Genomic DNA, 14,946 nt, shown 5'->3' on the forward strand with positions numbered 1-14,946 from the left:
AACAGCGAGGGGGTCAGGTACTCGGGTCTGTGTATAACGGTGGTTTTTTGCGCTAGCGCGGCGTTTTGCTCCTGGGTGAGGGGGTACGGGTGTTTTGTCTGTGGTGTGGAGTGGGAAGATATGGTTTGGGTAGATGTGTGTGTGTGTGTGTGTGTGTGTGTGTGTGTGTGTGTGTGTGTGTGTGTGAGAGGTCACCCCGGGGTATTGAGGGGAAGTTCTTGGTCAGAAGGAGAGAAGGTGACTTGACTTACGCTGTAGATGGGCATGTTGGTGTGAGATCCTGGTTTGGTACTGTTGTTGTTGTAGGGTTTGGCGTTCTGTGTTAAGGATGATTGAATAGATTCGGATGAATACCGTGACAGCAAAACCAGTCGGGCGGTCGAGCATTCCATTATATAGACGCAGAACAGCGCTGCAGTATGTGCTTGATGGGGATCCTCCAAGCCCAACGACTGTTTCAGATCATTACAGATCAAAGCGGGTCCAAAAGAGGTGTATTCAGTCGTCGACGTCCTTGCATCTCGCTTCCCATCCCCGTCTAGCTTGGGACTTGATTTGGAAGAGCCATTGGTGGCATTCTCGAGGATTCTGTACTTTGACCACCTGTTTCGCCAAATAACAAAGCTAAATCTCACAAGCGCGACGAGATCCAAGCCCTAGATCGAATGATCGATGAAAAACGCGGCGATATGGTAACCTGGTGGTGAGTGGACAAGGCGGAATCTGGGGGCGGACGGCGGACTGAGCGGCAAATGGTGGACAGATGGCGGAGAGACGGACAATGAGGCGGACGTCGAGTCTCCATTCCGCTAGATGCTAAGCATGACTTCCCTGGCTTCCAGCATCCGTAAATAAGTCCCTGCAGATCATCATTCGTTACTCGGTGAGTCAAAGGAAAAGATGCTGGGCGAGAAGCCGCTCAGGTATGTTTATAAGTACCTGCAATTTTCCACCTCGTATCAAGCCGCCTCAGTCCCATCTTAAGGGTCTCCAGGCTCCTTGCGTGGTCGCTGTTGGATCTCTCCCTGACCATTCGCACGTAAAACGCCGCGGCTCGGTACTTCCAATGCAGCACGAACGGAGTGACCATGTCGACAGGGAGTGCGTTTCCCTGGAGAAAGTGCGCCGACGAAGTTGAGCACGTCTTCGAGACTCGTTCGAGCAGGTCCCGCGCATGATCACGACGTCTGAGTTCGGCGGGCGTGGATGGCTCGGTGCGCAGGGCGTCGTCGTACAGGACGAACAGGGAACTTTGCCCAGATGAGCCCGACTCTAATCTGGCCTTTCGAGAGTGAGGAAATGACACTTACCTGTAACAAATCTGTGCATGCGCACCCGCGGGACCTTTGAGGACGCCGCTCACCATCCGAATCGACATCTGAATCGCCTTCTCCAGCTGCCGCTCCTGGGTCTCTCGAAACTCGGCTTCCATCGAGTCGTCGCCCACGTGCTGGAGCACACGACAAAGGAGATGTGTTGCCTGGGCCAACTTGGCGAATCGGCCCATCCTTTCCGTCGACGGGCACGAGATGGTCATCCTGTCGTGGGCAGTGACCATGCCTGCATCCCACGCCGCATCATCGACAGGTAGAAGATCGTCTGGGCTGGGATCGTCGGTCTCAAAGTTGCGTCTGCCCGGACAGCTGATGTTTGCGAAGCGATCGAGGATCAGGATTGCCCACCACAACCGTCTCTTCTCCTCCGACTGGAAACCATCGACACAGTCCGCGGGAATCTCTGTCAAAGTCAGGTGGATATTCAAAGCCCTCCCGGATCTGGCGCAGGAGGCGATGGACAGGAACGCAGATGGGTAGATCCCGTGAGCGAATTCATAGATCGCAATCAGCACGGCTGCCTGTAGGCCACGGATACTGAAGGCTCCCGCCACCTCGATCTCGGTTGCGTAGTGCTTTGCACCAAGATACAGCGGTGTCCGAGGGTCTTGTTGTTCCTCCGACGGTCTCCAGATGATCAGTTTCATGCAAAGCAAGAGCAGGGCGACATCCCCTTGTCGTGGCACCAATGGGTTCACGAGGCGGTTGTAGAATGAATGCTGGGAAATGATAGACCACCAACAGTGGACGGTCCGAAAGTATTCTGCGCCGTCGTGTTGAAGTGTGGCAGCATCTCCCAAAAGGGCTGATACGTTTCGAGGCACGGCCGACTGCACCTCTGGGACCACCATCTGGCCGCATTTGAAGATGTCGTGGTCCAGAAAGTAGACGACCACTACTTCTGACAGTTGAGGCTCGATTCTTTTTCCCGTGGAGAGAGACACCTCCTCGCCCTCCTCCCCCTCCTCCTCCGCTCTAGGGGTCGCGACTCTGCGCTGGGGATAGATGCATTTCCGTCGGTGTCTGTAGACGATGATCAGTATATGGTGGAGTCTGCTTGGTTGGCTAACCAAGGTAGACACAAGCACAGACTCACCTTCGACAGAACGAACATTCGGGTAGAGACCTGTCGCATTTCCGCTTCCTCTTGCGACAGAATCCGCATGACAAAAAGGCGCGAACAAGATGACGAGGAGGATGAGCACCGGCGCCGTCGTCACTAGGCTCCATCTTTGGATGGCATCAGGACAAATGATAGCAGAAAGGAGAAATGTTAGATGGTGATGGGTTCTTTTTTTCCCCTGCCGTCGATCAAATGTGCGCCTCGTTGTCCGCCAATTGTCCGCCTCGGTTGATCGAATTCGGGGCTGCAGCGGGTGTTGACGGCACGAGTAGACCAGGAACAAACAGACGTACAAGGACTGAACTGATTCTCCTCCAATGTCTCTGTAGTCATGCTGAACGAATGTCACATTTCTATCTAGATTTCCAAATCGGAAACAATGTCTCTATGGTCATGACTATGTGTTGTCCCTCCGATATTGACCGCCTGTGCCATGCGTCTACGCTGCCCTCTCGCCCTCTCTGGTCCCTGTCCAAGACACAAGAAGAATCACAACAGATATCTGAAGTTCCTGTTCTCTTTGTCTGTCATATCAAGGAACTCGTGGTCCGGTGGCAGGTCTTGTGGTTCTTCGCGGTCCCTCTTCTTGTTCTCCCATGCATAAAGCAAATCCAGCGTGATCGCCAGTGCAATGGCCACGGCGAGAATCACCACAATGGTAAGCTTGGCCGGGATGTATTGGGGTGCATCTTTGGCTTGGAAGGTCTCGGGCCCAATGATCTGGACACACAGCGTCAGTTCATTCATTATAGCAAACGCCTGATCAAGACGTACATTGCCCACACAGAAGCTCATCAGGACAAGCGCGTTCATGGTGATCTTCTTCGTGTGTCCGGCATCTACGAGGTGTCAGCAACGCACCCCGACTTGGCATATCAAGAAGACTTACAGTTCGACGTGATCCAGCTATACAACAGCGGAAGGGCTAATAGTGGTTAGCAGCAGTCATGAAATGTTTCCGTCGACTCCAAACTTACTCGCGCCAACGGTGTTGGTCATGAAATTGCCGGCTAGCAAGCCTCCCTTATTCTCAGGAGGCAGCCACGCCATCAAAGCTCCTCCAAGTAAGGTCGGAATGGTGAGGACGATGATGGCGATACCCCTGCCATTGTATTTGCCCGCCCACCATGTTCCGAAACCGACCGACACAAAGGCAACCGCGCATCCTGGAAGGTTGAGAAGCAGTGTTGTGTATTCATCATAACCAAAGCTTTGGGGAAGACGTTAGCAAGCACAAGCGCACATGGATCCGTTGTCACGTACTTCTCGATAATGATGCTCGAGAAAGAGCTGACGGCACCGTTGGGCACATTGGTCGTGATGACAACCAAGCTCAACAGCCAGGTTCTGTAATCGGTGAGCACCTCCTTGACTTGCTTGGTCTTCAATCTCTTGTTTTCAATCCCCGTCTGATTCTCTCGAACTCGCTCGATAATGTAGATCTTCTCTTCCGCCGACAACCGGCTTTTCATAGGGTTGTCGGGGAGGAAGAGCACAACCAAGATGCCGATGGCAATTGTGATGATCCCGAAGACCAGGAACAATATTTGCCACGACTTGAAATGGAGATGTGGATGGGAGTTGGTGTAGTGGAGGAAGCCATATGAGGCCAGAGAAGACACGGCCGGCGCTACCGATGTCTAGAACACATCTGTTAGCTGCATCCATACCCAGTCAGTGACAACAGGAGGTCTCTGAAAGAGAACAGCACGAACCCCTTGATACCAGATCCCCATCCGTGAAACTTGTTCATGCCGTTTGTACCACATGGCTGTGAGGATGACCAGGCTGCAACCGTCAGACGCATTTTGGGCACAGGTTGGGACGACACTTGCCTGGGAGCGACACACGACTCGAACACCCCGAGCAAGACTCGAAGGGCGACGATGGAGGCGAAATTGTGGCAGACGCAGTTCAGGGAAACCACGATGCCCCATAGAATCACTGCATCATTAGTCCACTTCATCATAAAGTCACCAATCTGCTACTTACCATTGCAGCCCAAGTACTTCGCAGTCGGGAACTTCTGAATGAGGAAGGACTGGAATGGCTCGCAGAACAAAAAAGCCACATAGAAGGCGATTGCCAAATTCGAGAACCCGTTTGACGGCATATGGGTGTCCTCAATGACCCCCATGATCGCAGCATAGGAGACTATATCATTGTTAGCAACCGTTAAACTAGTTTCGCCACACATAAACACACGCAAAGTCTTGTCGGTGTATTGCAAATAGTAACAGGCAAACATCAACGGCATGATCATCCAATCGACCTTTCGCATGAGCTTCTTCTCATCAATATCAATCACCTGTCCAGCTTGGGCATTGGCCCGCAGGAACCCAAGGGCGGCGTCCACATCTCTGTAGTCGACGAGTTTCTCGTCGATGCTCTCGACAGAGGTCACTCTGGTCTGGTGCGTTTCGATGTCGTCCTTCATGTCGTGGATTGACCAGAGAGGAAGTGCTTCTGATGCGAAGGCATAGTGACACCGAAGCACATCTCACCTCCAAGATATATCTAGCTCCGCGTATATGAGCTATGTTCGGCCATATGCCGACAGACTCGCAGCTGCCCATCATGGGGGATTATCTCGAAAATCCAGAGATGCAGCCAATCACCTTGGAAATCTGCACGCGACATGCCGACACAATAGTTCTCGACCTGCCATTGTAAGAATAGGTCAATCAGTAGAGTCAACGGCGGTGGAACCTGACCGAGGCGGCATGGGTGGGCATCGCCGTCGATCCCCTTGTCACTCTCCTCAGGATCTGCAAGTGCGGAGATCAAGATAACAAGGGATCAAGATATGAAATGCCACAGCGCTTCCCATGCATCCCGGCATATCCAAATCCTTTATCACCTGCCATTTATCGCCGCGAGTGACGCCGGAGATGAGCGACATTGGGATATGCTTCTTGGGACATGTATAGAGTCAGTCGCGCGGCCGCATCAAGGGCTATTCCTCTTTATGGCAGGAGGCGCCGTTCGCACTCTACAGTCTTCCTGATAACACGGATGTTTGAGCCTGAGCCTTTGAGGTCTGGGTGGGTGGTAGCTCTATTTCTCGTGGAGATGTTAACCCCCTCAACAATAATATTGACTGACGAACAACTGGAGACAATGATGTTGGTCACCGTGCATAAGCGGAATGACACATTGGGGTTTCAGTTTCGGCTCGAGAAGGTGAGGTACGTAGGAGTAGGGCGCTTGTGCTGGTATTGACTGGTCCATCGAGGCTGGGCACTAAGAGAGACATTCTGCAACCAGCGTTTTCGGTCTTATTGTTAGCATTCTCTCTATAGGAAGATAGAGAGCACCCTGCATATGGTAGAAAAGGACAACACATTATTACCAGTGTGGGAATAGAACCGCGAAAGGGAGAAAGAAGGAGGAAATTAAGTCTGGTTTTTGGCGCAGCTCCACAAGCCGAGGCTGCACACATTCTTCCTGTCCTTCATGATCTTTCTGAACCACTGTCGACCGGTCTGCTCGTATTTATTCGCTTTTCAGCCATGGCGACCTTCATCGCATATCAACCTCGAGTAAATGCACCGCCCTTCGATAACTACACTTTCAGGTCTAATGCGTAATTATCAGAGATTCGGAACTAGAGCAGGTTTGGCATGGTCTGACGCCACACGGACTAGGATCAGCGGGATGAGTCTTGGGGCCGGGGGAGTGGATTCGTGCCCAGGTGGCCAGAGCCTGTAACAATGGCAACCGATTTTAACCCTCTTGAATTCTTTTCTTTTCTTTTTTGGATAACCAGATCATCTCCATCTGCGTTGACTGTTACACTATGACCCTATGATTGCAGGCTTTTTGCGATTGCTGTACTATGTAAGATGACTCTTCCTTATCAGTTCTTCCGACCGACCGACTTGAGTGGCTTGGGATTGGAGTCTCAGGCATTGTATACTCTCTCGACGAGCACACTGTCGTAAAAATCGCTCCTACATATGACAACAAGTACGCGACCGACGAAAGCCTTGAAGACCTCCAGATCGAGAGATCCGTATACCAGCATCTAGGGTCTCATCCCCGAATATGTCGATATATCTCCTCGGTCCAACGAGGAATTATTCTAGAGAGGTTCGGTGAACCGCTCCGGAAGCATCTCCTAGAGCTTCATAAGCAGGAGAAGACCCCGTCGTATCATCAGGCTCTTAAGTGGTCTTGTCAAGTCGCAGAGGGCGTGGCATTTTTACACCAAAAAACATTGTACAAGGAGATATCGGCTGTCACAACATTCTTCTCAAATGCGACGAGATCAAGTTATGCGACTTTGGAGGCTCCTCAATTCACGGAAAGCCGACAACAGCTGGTTACGAATACCGATCTCAACGTTGGGACGATACTTACGAGAATCCATCCATTCAAAACGAACTCTTCTCGCTTGGTTCAACTATCTATGCAATATGGACGACCATGCGGCCTTACCAAGATGAACCCGACGAGATAGTGAAGAAACGTGGATTTCGGAACGTCTGCATCCCCGTGTATTTCAGTCCGGCCTCTAAGAAAGATGATGTCTATGTCAGGATACCGTTGCCGTACAAAGTTGGGGAGAGAAACTCTCCCGGCAATGTCGAGGAGAAGCTTCGGTGTGAGGTTGCTTCCTACATCTGGATTCAACAAAATTGTCCGGATATCCCAATCCCTGCGCTCTATGGATTTGGGTTTCCGGACGGTCAAACGGTATGTCTCCCCGTTACGACGTGCACGGATTGAAGCTGACACCGTTATTAGTTCACTGCACCCGAAAATGTTCCGCGCTTCACTCGACTCCTGTCGTACGTCAAGCGGACCTTGTTTTTGTGGCTTGATACAGCTACACCAAGTCGATACATCCGCCGGCGGCGTCTAGATATCCTGAAGACTGGATATATCATCATCGGTCGGGTTATCGAGGGAGAAATGCTCTCGATCTCGTGGGATTCCTTCCGCCACGACGCGGTTCGTCGCTCAAACCTGTTTCATGATATAGCCCGGATTACCCTGTCATTGAACAAAGCTCGTCTCCCTCGCATCGGCTCTTTGTCCTTTAACGACAGCGGCCATCTCACCCTGTCATTGAACAAAGCTCGTCTCCCTCGCATCGGCTCTTTGTCCTTTAACGACAGCGGCCATCTCACCCTGACCAACCGTCCCCTAACACTACGCCTGCAGACCTTGGAAAATGAAGGCATTCCTACTCCTCTTGATCGGAATTCTACCTACACAGCTGTCGAGCCTTATGTTTTGGACCTCTTGGCGTGTCACGATCATCGGATTCACCACCAACCGAATTCAATTCATCATCATGACGATGGCGAGCAGCAACTTGCCGCTCTAACGATGATGCGTGCCATCATTCATCATTTCTTGGATCCAACGTATCGACACGGCCCTTTCGTCTTTACTCTTACCGATCTTCACCAAAGTAATATTTTCGTGGACAAGGATTGGCACATTACTTCTCTGATTGACCTAGAGTGGGCTTGCTCTCTCCCCATTGAATTCCAGTCCCTGCCGTATTGGCTTTCGGGGCTAGCTGTGGATGAACTGACCGGAGAACACCTGGACACTTTTCGCCGATTGGCGACGGAATATCTGGACGCCTTCGAGCAAGAGGAGAGACGAATCCTGGGGACGAACTTGTTCCAAACGCCGATAATGAGAAAGGGTTGGGAGACGGGGAGCTTCTGGTACGTCCATGCAGTAAATAGTCCAAAAGGACTCTTTCGACTATTCAACGACCATCTACAGCGGATGTTCTGCCCTGAGCATTGCACCACGAAGGTCTTCGATCAAGTAGTGGCTCGCTACTGGAGTGTAAATGCAGCCGCTGTGATAAGGCAAAGATCGACGACGAGACAGCGTACAAACATCGACTGGAGGAGGCGTTTGCCGACAAGCTGAACAATCTCGGGACTCAGCATAGAAAGTAACTTCGTCGGAATCGGGGCGCAAGGGTGTCATCACCGTTGATCGATATCGAACAGCTCGGTCATGACAATGAACATGCAAAGGTGCGTCCGAACCGGCCGAGTCGAAGCTGCATGTTGCAAACCAGCTCGAATTCTCTGCATGGATTGAATCCGATGCCTCCTTGCACCAGCCTCAGACAGTGATCCCGCCATGCGGTCGGTGCAAAGCCTTCGATCTGACGAGACACTAGATTCCATGGTAAAGGTTCGAGCTAGGTATCATACGCCTTCGCCGCTTCCTTGACGCAGACTCGTTGGACGATGATAGGGTCCCGTTCCCTGGTTTTGAAAAGTGACTGTGCAACTTGGATAATGCAGTGAGTCGAGGTATAGATAGAGGGAATTCTATTTAACGCCTCCACATCAGGGCCACACATCCGTCGTTAGAAGAGATAGGCACGGAATATCTCACTGGACATAAAGTCGTCGCGTTCGATCATTAATCCCTCCCCGGTCTTAGTGGCAAATCCACCTCAACACATTCCCGCCCGTGTCCTCAATGGTTCTCGTTGACATGATCGCTCTGTTGTATCGCTTGCGTCTCGATGCTCGACAGGCCAGACTGGACAAAACGGATTTCGATAGCTAACATGCGGAAGAGGTAGGAAGGATTGTATGCAATGGTTTACATGGCAGGTCGCAAATCCAGCTCCGTACGTCGTACCCGCAAGATCGCGCAGCCATCCTCGGGCATATCTGGACGTGGTCAGTAATGCCCATCCCTGTCGACATGCAATCACGGGACGTTAAGCCCCCCTGGAAGTTCAACTGAGGAAGGATGAGAGCTTCTTTCCTTGAAGATCGACATGGGGCATATATGTGCTCGCAGAAAATTCCAGGGAGTACGGCATCCTTCGACAGAGCGTGTTGACACGGGGCAAACCACAGCTGAAGCTATTGGGCACTTGCTGTAAGTGGGATAGTTGTTACGCGTCTCTTTGGGACTCCTACCCAAGCGCAACTGGACAGACCCACAGGCATACCAGGAGAGTCTCCGATTCTCAATCTCTCCTGGACTGATACCCGGGGACCAACATTGTATCATTGCCACCCTCACCTCACGTCGGCGTGCTATGACGACTACGTCAACCGAATTGCCTCCTCTAAGATCTAAAAAGAGATACTGCAATGACTCGATCTGCCATGTGAGCCATGACCAAAGGCAGACATCCCGCTTTAAAGCCGCCTCCCCTGTGCACCACAACAAAAGCAACCCATATCTGCGCGCCATGGAGTGCTACACTATTCCCGGCATTTGGCCACTAGTCTGCACCAATTACCAACTACCAATTGTACAAGTAGTTGCCCGATGTAATGAATCCGCGGAACCCGGCACCTTTGCACGCTGTGGCCGCAGAGCTTGGGGGCGATACATCTACCTTCCGTTGTGCACACTGGATAGAGCAACAGGATCTTTTAGCAACAGCCTGATTGCCGGCTGCACAGGCGCTGAGTCAGAGGTTGCACACCTTCAAGGTCTTCGCCTCCGTGATCATAAAAAAGCTTTACCAAGCACACACACGAGAAAAGTGTCATCAACAATGAGAAGAATATGGGTGGTTGTCGTACGCTTTACCTGTTTGGAAGACGAACCAGTCGAATGACGGCAAAGGCTAGCCCAGATTCTATATTTAGCTCTCGTGGCAAGGAGTCTGGCCAACCACATCAACCCGATCAACTCCCCATGTTCCCCTGTCGGTCAATGAGCCGTCAGATTAGTCCTGCGACGAGGACGAAACAAGTCAACAAGTCGGAAAGTCGCCGATGACTTTCCAGGATCTGGCTTGGTCTCTGAACTTCGTCGATCCATCATAGGAGGCTCAACCCGCTCATGCCACGCAATGCGCCATATACATATCTAGAGGACGCCTGGGAGAGCATGTTCTAGTATCCTCGAACAAGAGGCTTTGCTATAAAGAACACAACCCGCCTGCTATAAGAGACCACGTCGATGTTTATGGTCTAAGTGCCTGCAGAATACACAACCTTCACCCTCTCGGCATCACTGAGCACACTATCTTTGATTTCCTCTCCTACGGCCCAATATGAAGTCCAAGCTTCTAGGAGCAATGATTTTTGCCGCTTCTGCGAGTAAGTTGTCCTCTAAAACCGATCGTCCGCACTGTGGCTAACAATGGATCCTATCAGTGGCAGCAGCAACGGCGACAGAGTCTGAACAAGATTCCTCTCTCCAAAAGAGAGCGTTCTACGAGGACGGCTACAAGATCTTTATCCGCAAACGAAATGCCCACGCCTGCATGATGTCCATCGCCTTCATCGTCCTGTTCCCGCTGGGTGCCATTTCCCTTCATCTCCCACTGCGAGGTGTTCGCGTGGTCAAGTTCATCCACGCGCCGATTCAGATCCTGGGATTGGCGGTAATGATTGGCGCAATGGGGCTGGGTATCGACATTGCAGATGTTGATCTGAACTATTTCTCCAGCAGCACCTCTACCAAGGCCCACGTCGTGATTGGGCTCCTCGCGACATCGGCGCTGATCCTCTTTCAGCCCGCACTGGGGCTGTTGCAGCATCGTTATTTCAAGAAGACAGGCAAGAAGAGCATGTTCGCCTACATCCACCGGTGGCTCGGCCGCATCGCAATCTGTCTAGGCTGGATCAATTCCGGCTTGGGTTTCCAGCTGGTGCCCATCTCGTTAGTCGCCACTCACTCTCTGGTACGAAACTTTGTGATCATGGGAGTCTTGGGAGGGATTTGGTTCTTCCTGATCGGGTGGGATGGATACCGACACCACTGGGTGAAGAAGAACAAGATGTCTGCGTATCGGCTCGGCTGGGATAAGGGCGTGGTGCTTCGACGTCAGCAGGCGGAGGAAGAGGGCATCAAGGAGGCAGGCAATTCCGAGGATCAAGTTGCTCACAGATGAGGGAACAAAGTGACCTTATAGATCTACAGTTTTGTATTGTATGGAGGACCTCGGTATCTACCAAAGTGCCTTGTCGCTGTAAAAACACCAGAATAGAAATGATGATGACCCGAAGGACACGCTAAGAGATACCAAATATGGAATAGTGTGCATTCCCTCTTATTAACCGCTACTTGTGCAAGTCTAGCGAGGCTTGGCAGCTTGGCATCAGCGGAAGAAATACTATATAGGGAGCCTCGCTCCCCCTTTCCAAAGACGCACCTTTTCCAACGAGTTTCCGCTTCTATCCTTCATCTGCGACCTGTCCAATTCCCAAGTACGAGGTGGTTCATGGCTGATGCTTCCCTCCCCGCTTCTCCTAATACATTTCGACAAAGTCCTTCCCCACTGCCCGGCATCTCCTTTCTCCCATCTCCCAGAGACCCTCTTTACCTTTTTCTCTCCGTTCCAGGTTGTCGACCACTCGTGTCGACTGGCGCTGGCAGAAGTGAACTTCGTATCTCATCTCGACGAGTAACCCAAAAGTGGCCAATACGAGGTCTCATGTCGCCCATCTGACGTCTGACAACCCCAGACCAAGCTGAGCAGCGGGTCTCCTCTTGCCTCGCACCAAAGCTCGCACCATCTGCTGGCTCGCGCGAAGCAAAATTTCTTCATGCTTTGTTTCTCAACGACGGCTCTCGCCCTGTCCCAGCGTGGTCAAAGGTAGGTCTTTAGTGTGGCCCATTCCACTGGCTGATCTTGATGCATCACGATGCTTTTTCGCGGAAATCCACCTCCCATGAGTGAATGTGCTAGTCACTGGATATCCAATCAATGTTCCACACAAGACGAAACCCTCTAGTCTTACTGACAAATCTCGACGACCCTCACCAACTGGAGTATCTCTCGCCCGAATCTGCGACTCCTTTTCACCATGACGAAAGGAACTATACCTGTTGGGAGCTCGCGTACTTTTCAGTATTGGAGGGGTTAAAGCTTCAGCCAGGTTACGGGAACTTTGCTATGAAGTGCTTGTGGGTATCACACCACCCAGACGTAAGCTGGGCTTCTGCAGAGCTGTTCGAAACGGCTTGGGCGCGTCGTTCAGGCTGTTGCGTGCGAGGGGGTGATGTGTGAATCGAGAGGGAATCTTCTGCACCTTGTCCTGAGGCATGATATAAGGCCTGCGGCACCCCGTGCCCACAAGCAGTCTTTCTCGATTCATTCAACTACCGGCCAAGATGGAGATACGCAACCGACCTGATGAATGGAAAATCGAACAGGGCTTGTCTGGAGCTAAGCTGCCGTTTCTGGATCAGACGGGCCCTGAACCAGTGTTTATCCAGCCCAGAGCATGGCCGGAGTTGACCAAGGACCAAGCAGCCATCGATGCCGTAGGTAACCGTGATGAGCTGTTTACTCGCGAACTCGAAGGATGGAAAGGGTGCGTAACCTCCCTCGACTGGGGACAATAATTGACACGGTCTTAGATACGTGGAATGGGAGAAATACCCAGAGAAGAAGGAAAAGGCGCACAAGATCCTGACCTCCCAGGTGTTTCCACCAAACCCGGAGTTTCAAATGGGACTTATTCCAGACACGAACCCCGTGCTCCCAGGCACACACTGGAAAATGTGGCACCACGCCGTCGGTGGTGAGCTTACTGATGTCCCTGAAGACTCTTGGAAGACTGTTCTTCGCGAAAAGCATCCTGAAATGCTTCATCTTCTGCAGTTCCCGTACAATGGAGAACCTCCAAAGAGGCTGGTGACGGATAAAGCGGTGACGCCGAATTCGCTTCACTTTGTGCGAAACCACGGCGGCATTCCACTTATCGACAAAGACAAGTGGAGGCTGGATTTGGACGGGTTAGTCAAGAATCTGCGAACGTTCACCTTTGACGACATTACGGATGAGTCGAAATTTCCTCGCATCGAAAAGTTTGTCACGATGCAGTGCTCGGGGACCCGACGGATTGAGCAAATCTCCCTCTATGCAGGCCAGGGAGATGAGGTCCCTCAGGCTCCATGGGCCGAGGGGGCCATAGGCACAGCGAAATATCTCGGGATCAACCTGAAGGATGTCATTGAAGCCTGTGGGGGCCTCGTCAAACCAGCCAAACATCTCGAGCTCTACGGTGCCGAGACCTACTTCAAGGACAACGAAGGTCAGTGCGATTGTGAGGCCTTCAGAGGGCAATGTTAGCTAACGAATCAATTAGTGATGAACTACGTGGTGAGCGTCCCATGGTCCAAAGTCAAATACGACGAAGTTCTCCTCTGCTGGGAGATGAATGGGGAGCCACTCCCAGCCATTCACGGCTATCCGGTGAGAATCATGGTGCTGGGGTATATTGGTGCTCGAAGCGTGAAATGGGTGTACAGGATCAAGGCTATTGAGAATCCTTCCCTCGCACCAGTCCAAAGCAAAGAGTATCTCTATTTCAAGTAAGTGGTTTGGACTATTGCCCTCTTTGCCACGCCCAAGCTGACCAGACATAGCCAGCAGACGGGCAAGCACAACCAACAACCAACGGACGGCATTCAAATCCAGGAAATGCCCGTGAGCTCGGCCATCATGTCTCCGTGGACCAAGCAAGTGGTGATTCACAATGGCAAGATTCATTGCAAAGGCTGGGCGTATTCAGGCGGTGGGAGATGGCCAGAGCGTGTCGAACTGTCGGCCGATGGAGGTTTCAGCTGGTATGCCGTGCCCAACGCCAACCTCTCCAAGAAGGGCAAATGGACGTGGAGGACGTGGTCGATTGATCTCCCCTGCGACGTGGAAGGCTGGATCGAAATTGTCTGTCGATGCTGGGACAGCTCGTTGAATACGCAACCCCTGACGGTCCGCGCGGCATGGAATTGGGGACTCCACGTCACGCATTCAGCACACCGGATCAGCGTCTACAGTATCAACAAGACCCGAGCGCGCACGGCAGAGAAGCTGAAGCAGTTTGAGGCTACCGGCTCGCCTTTGGCGCCTCTCACCTGGCCCGAGGAATTCCCCACGCAGAGCTGGGATGACTACAAGAAATTCTGGGAGGAGAACGAGCCTCGGGACGTGGATTGATGAGAGAGACACATGGGGGAATTTCTCTGTCCATCCTTACTGCTGCTGTACACGAGTAGCTTGATCAACATGACGCCACGTACTATACTTGATGCCGCCTACCACTTTACTTGGCTGCAACCATCGTGATCGTGGGCCAGAGCTATGGACAACATGGATCAATAGCGAACATACTCCCTTGAGGCACCTCCCTCGACAGGTCCAACTGGTCGAAGGTTTCTGCATCTTTGAGTTTCCCCCTCCCACGCTCATCTGCAAAGCGACTGGTTTCAAGGCTAGAAATCATGCAGTCTAAGCCCCTTGCAGGATCCGCAAGCTGGCAATTGGATGTTATTGGATGAGAGTTACCGAGTAGCTTGAAAGCTTCTGCCCCTTGGGGCTGACATGCCCCAGCTCGTCAGGGACTAGAGCATTCGCGCGAAGGCTTCGTGCGAAAGGCTTTCGACACCACAACTGATCCTTGCACATGTTTGGGGATACCGACTGATCCCAACCATGTCGAGTGGGGGATTCTTTGGAGTCCCATGTTCCAGTCTTCACGTCTCGCATTGAGCGGCAGCCCCGGACAGCAGAGCATG

At 52.0% G+C, this 14,946-nt stretch overlaps 5 protein-coding genes across 5 annotated transcripts; 3 read left to right on the forward strand and 2 right to left on the reverse strand.

The window, feature by feature from the left end:
• Positions 1-191: 191 nt before the first annotated feature.
• Positions 192-2,564, reverse strand: AYO20_10446 (hypothetical protein; the record flags this gene model as incomplete). Its single annotated transcript, XM_022648704.1, has 4 exons — positions 192-452; positions 1,031-1,250; positions 1,311-2,357; positions 2,431-2,564. The coding sequence occupies 4 exons, from the start codon at positions 2,562-2,564 to the stop codon at positions 192-194; spliced, it is 1,662 nt and encodes a 553-aa protein (XP_022495282.1).
• A 382-nt stretch (positions 2,565-2,946) lies between these two features.
• On the reverse strand, positions 2,947-4,894 carry AYO20_10447 (hypothetical protein; the record flags this gene model as incomplete). Its single annotated transcript, XM_022648705.1, has 9 exons — positions 2,947-3,177; positions 3,232-3,296; positions 3,347-3,382; positions 3,435-3,667; positions 3,721-4,097; positions 4,173-4,245; positions 4,308-4,401; positions 4,450-4,611; positions 4,663-4,894. The coding sequence occupies 9 exons, from the start codon at positions 4,892-4,894 to the stop codon at positions 2,947-2,949; spliced, it is 1,503 nt and encodes a 500-aa protein (XP_022495283.1).
• A 1,991-nt stretch (positions 4,895-6,885) lies between these two features.
• Positions 6,886-8,387, forward strand: AYO20_10448 (hypothetical protein; the record flags this gene model as incomplete). The annotated part of the gene is made up of 3 exons (XM_022648706.1): positions 6,886-7,155; positions 7,207-8,144; positions 8,282-8,387. 3 exons carry the CDS (start codon positions 6,886-6,888, stop codon positions 8,385-8,387), a joined length of 1,314 nt encoding a protein of 437 aa, XP_022495284.1.
• Positions 8,388-10,471: 2,084 nt separating this feature from the next.
• Positions 10,472-11,314, forward strand: AYO20_10449 (hypothetical protein; the record flags this gene model as incomplete). The annotated part of the gene is made up of 2 exons (XM_022648707.1): positions 10,472-10,517; positions 10,575-11,314. 2 exons carry the CDS (start codon positions 10,472-10,474, stop codon positions 11,312-11,314), a joined length of 786 nt encoding a protein of 261 aa, XP_022495285.1.
• Positions 11,315-12,537: 1,223 nt separating this feature from the next.
• Positions 12,538-14,368, forward strand: AYO20_10450 (hypothetical protein; the record flags this gene model as incomplete). The annotated part of the gene is made up of 4 exons (XM_022648708.1): positions 12,538-12,740; positions 12,787-13,463; positions 13,518-13,743; positions 13,798-14,368. 4 exons carry the CDS (start codon positions 12,538-12,540, stop codon positions 14,366-14,368), a joined length of 1,677 nt encoding a protein of 558 aa, XP_022495286.1.
• Positions 14,369-14,946: the final 578 nt, after the last annotated feature.

Source organism: Fonsecaea nubica (assembly GCF_001646965.1).
Source record: "Fonsecaea nubica strain CBS 269.64 chromosome Unknown Scaff112, whole genome shotgun sequence".
NCBI lineage: Eukaryota > Fungi > Ascomycota > Eurotiomycetes > Chaetothyriales > Herpotrichiellaceae > Fonsecaea > Fonsecaea nubica.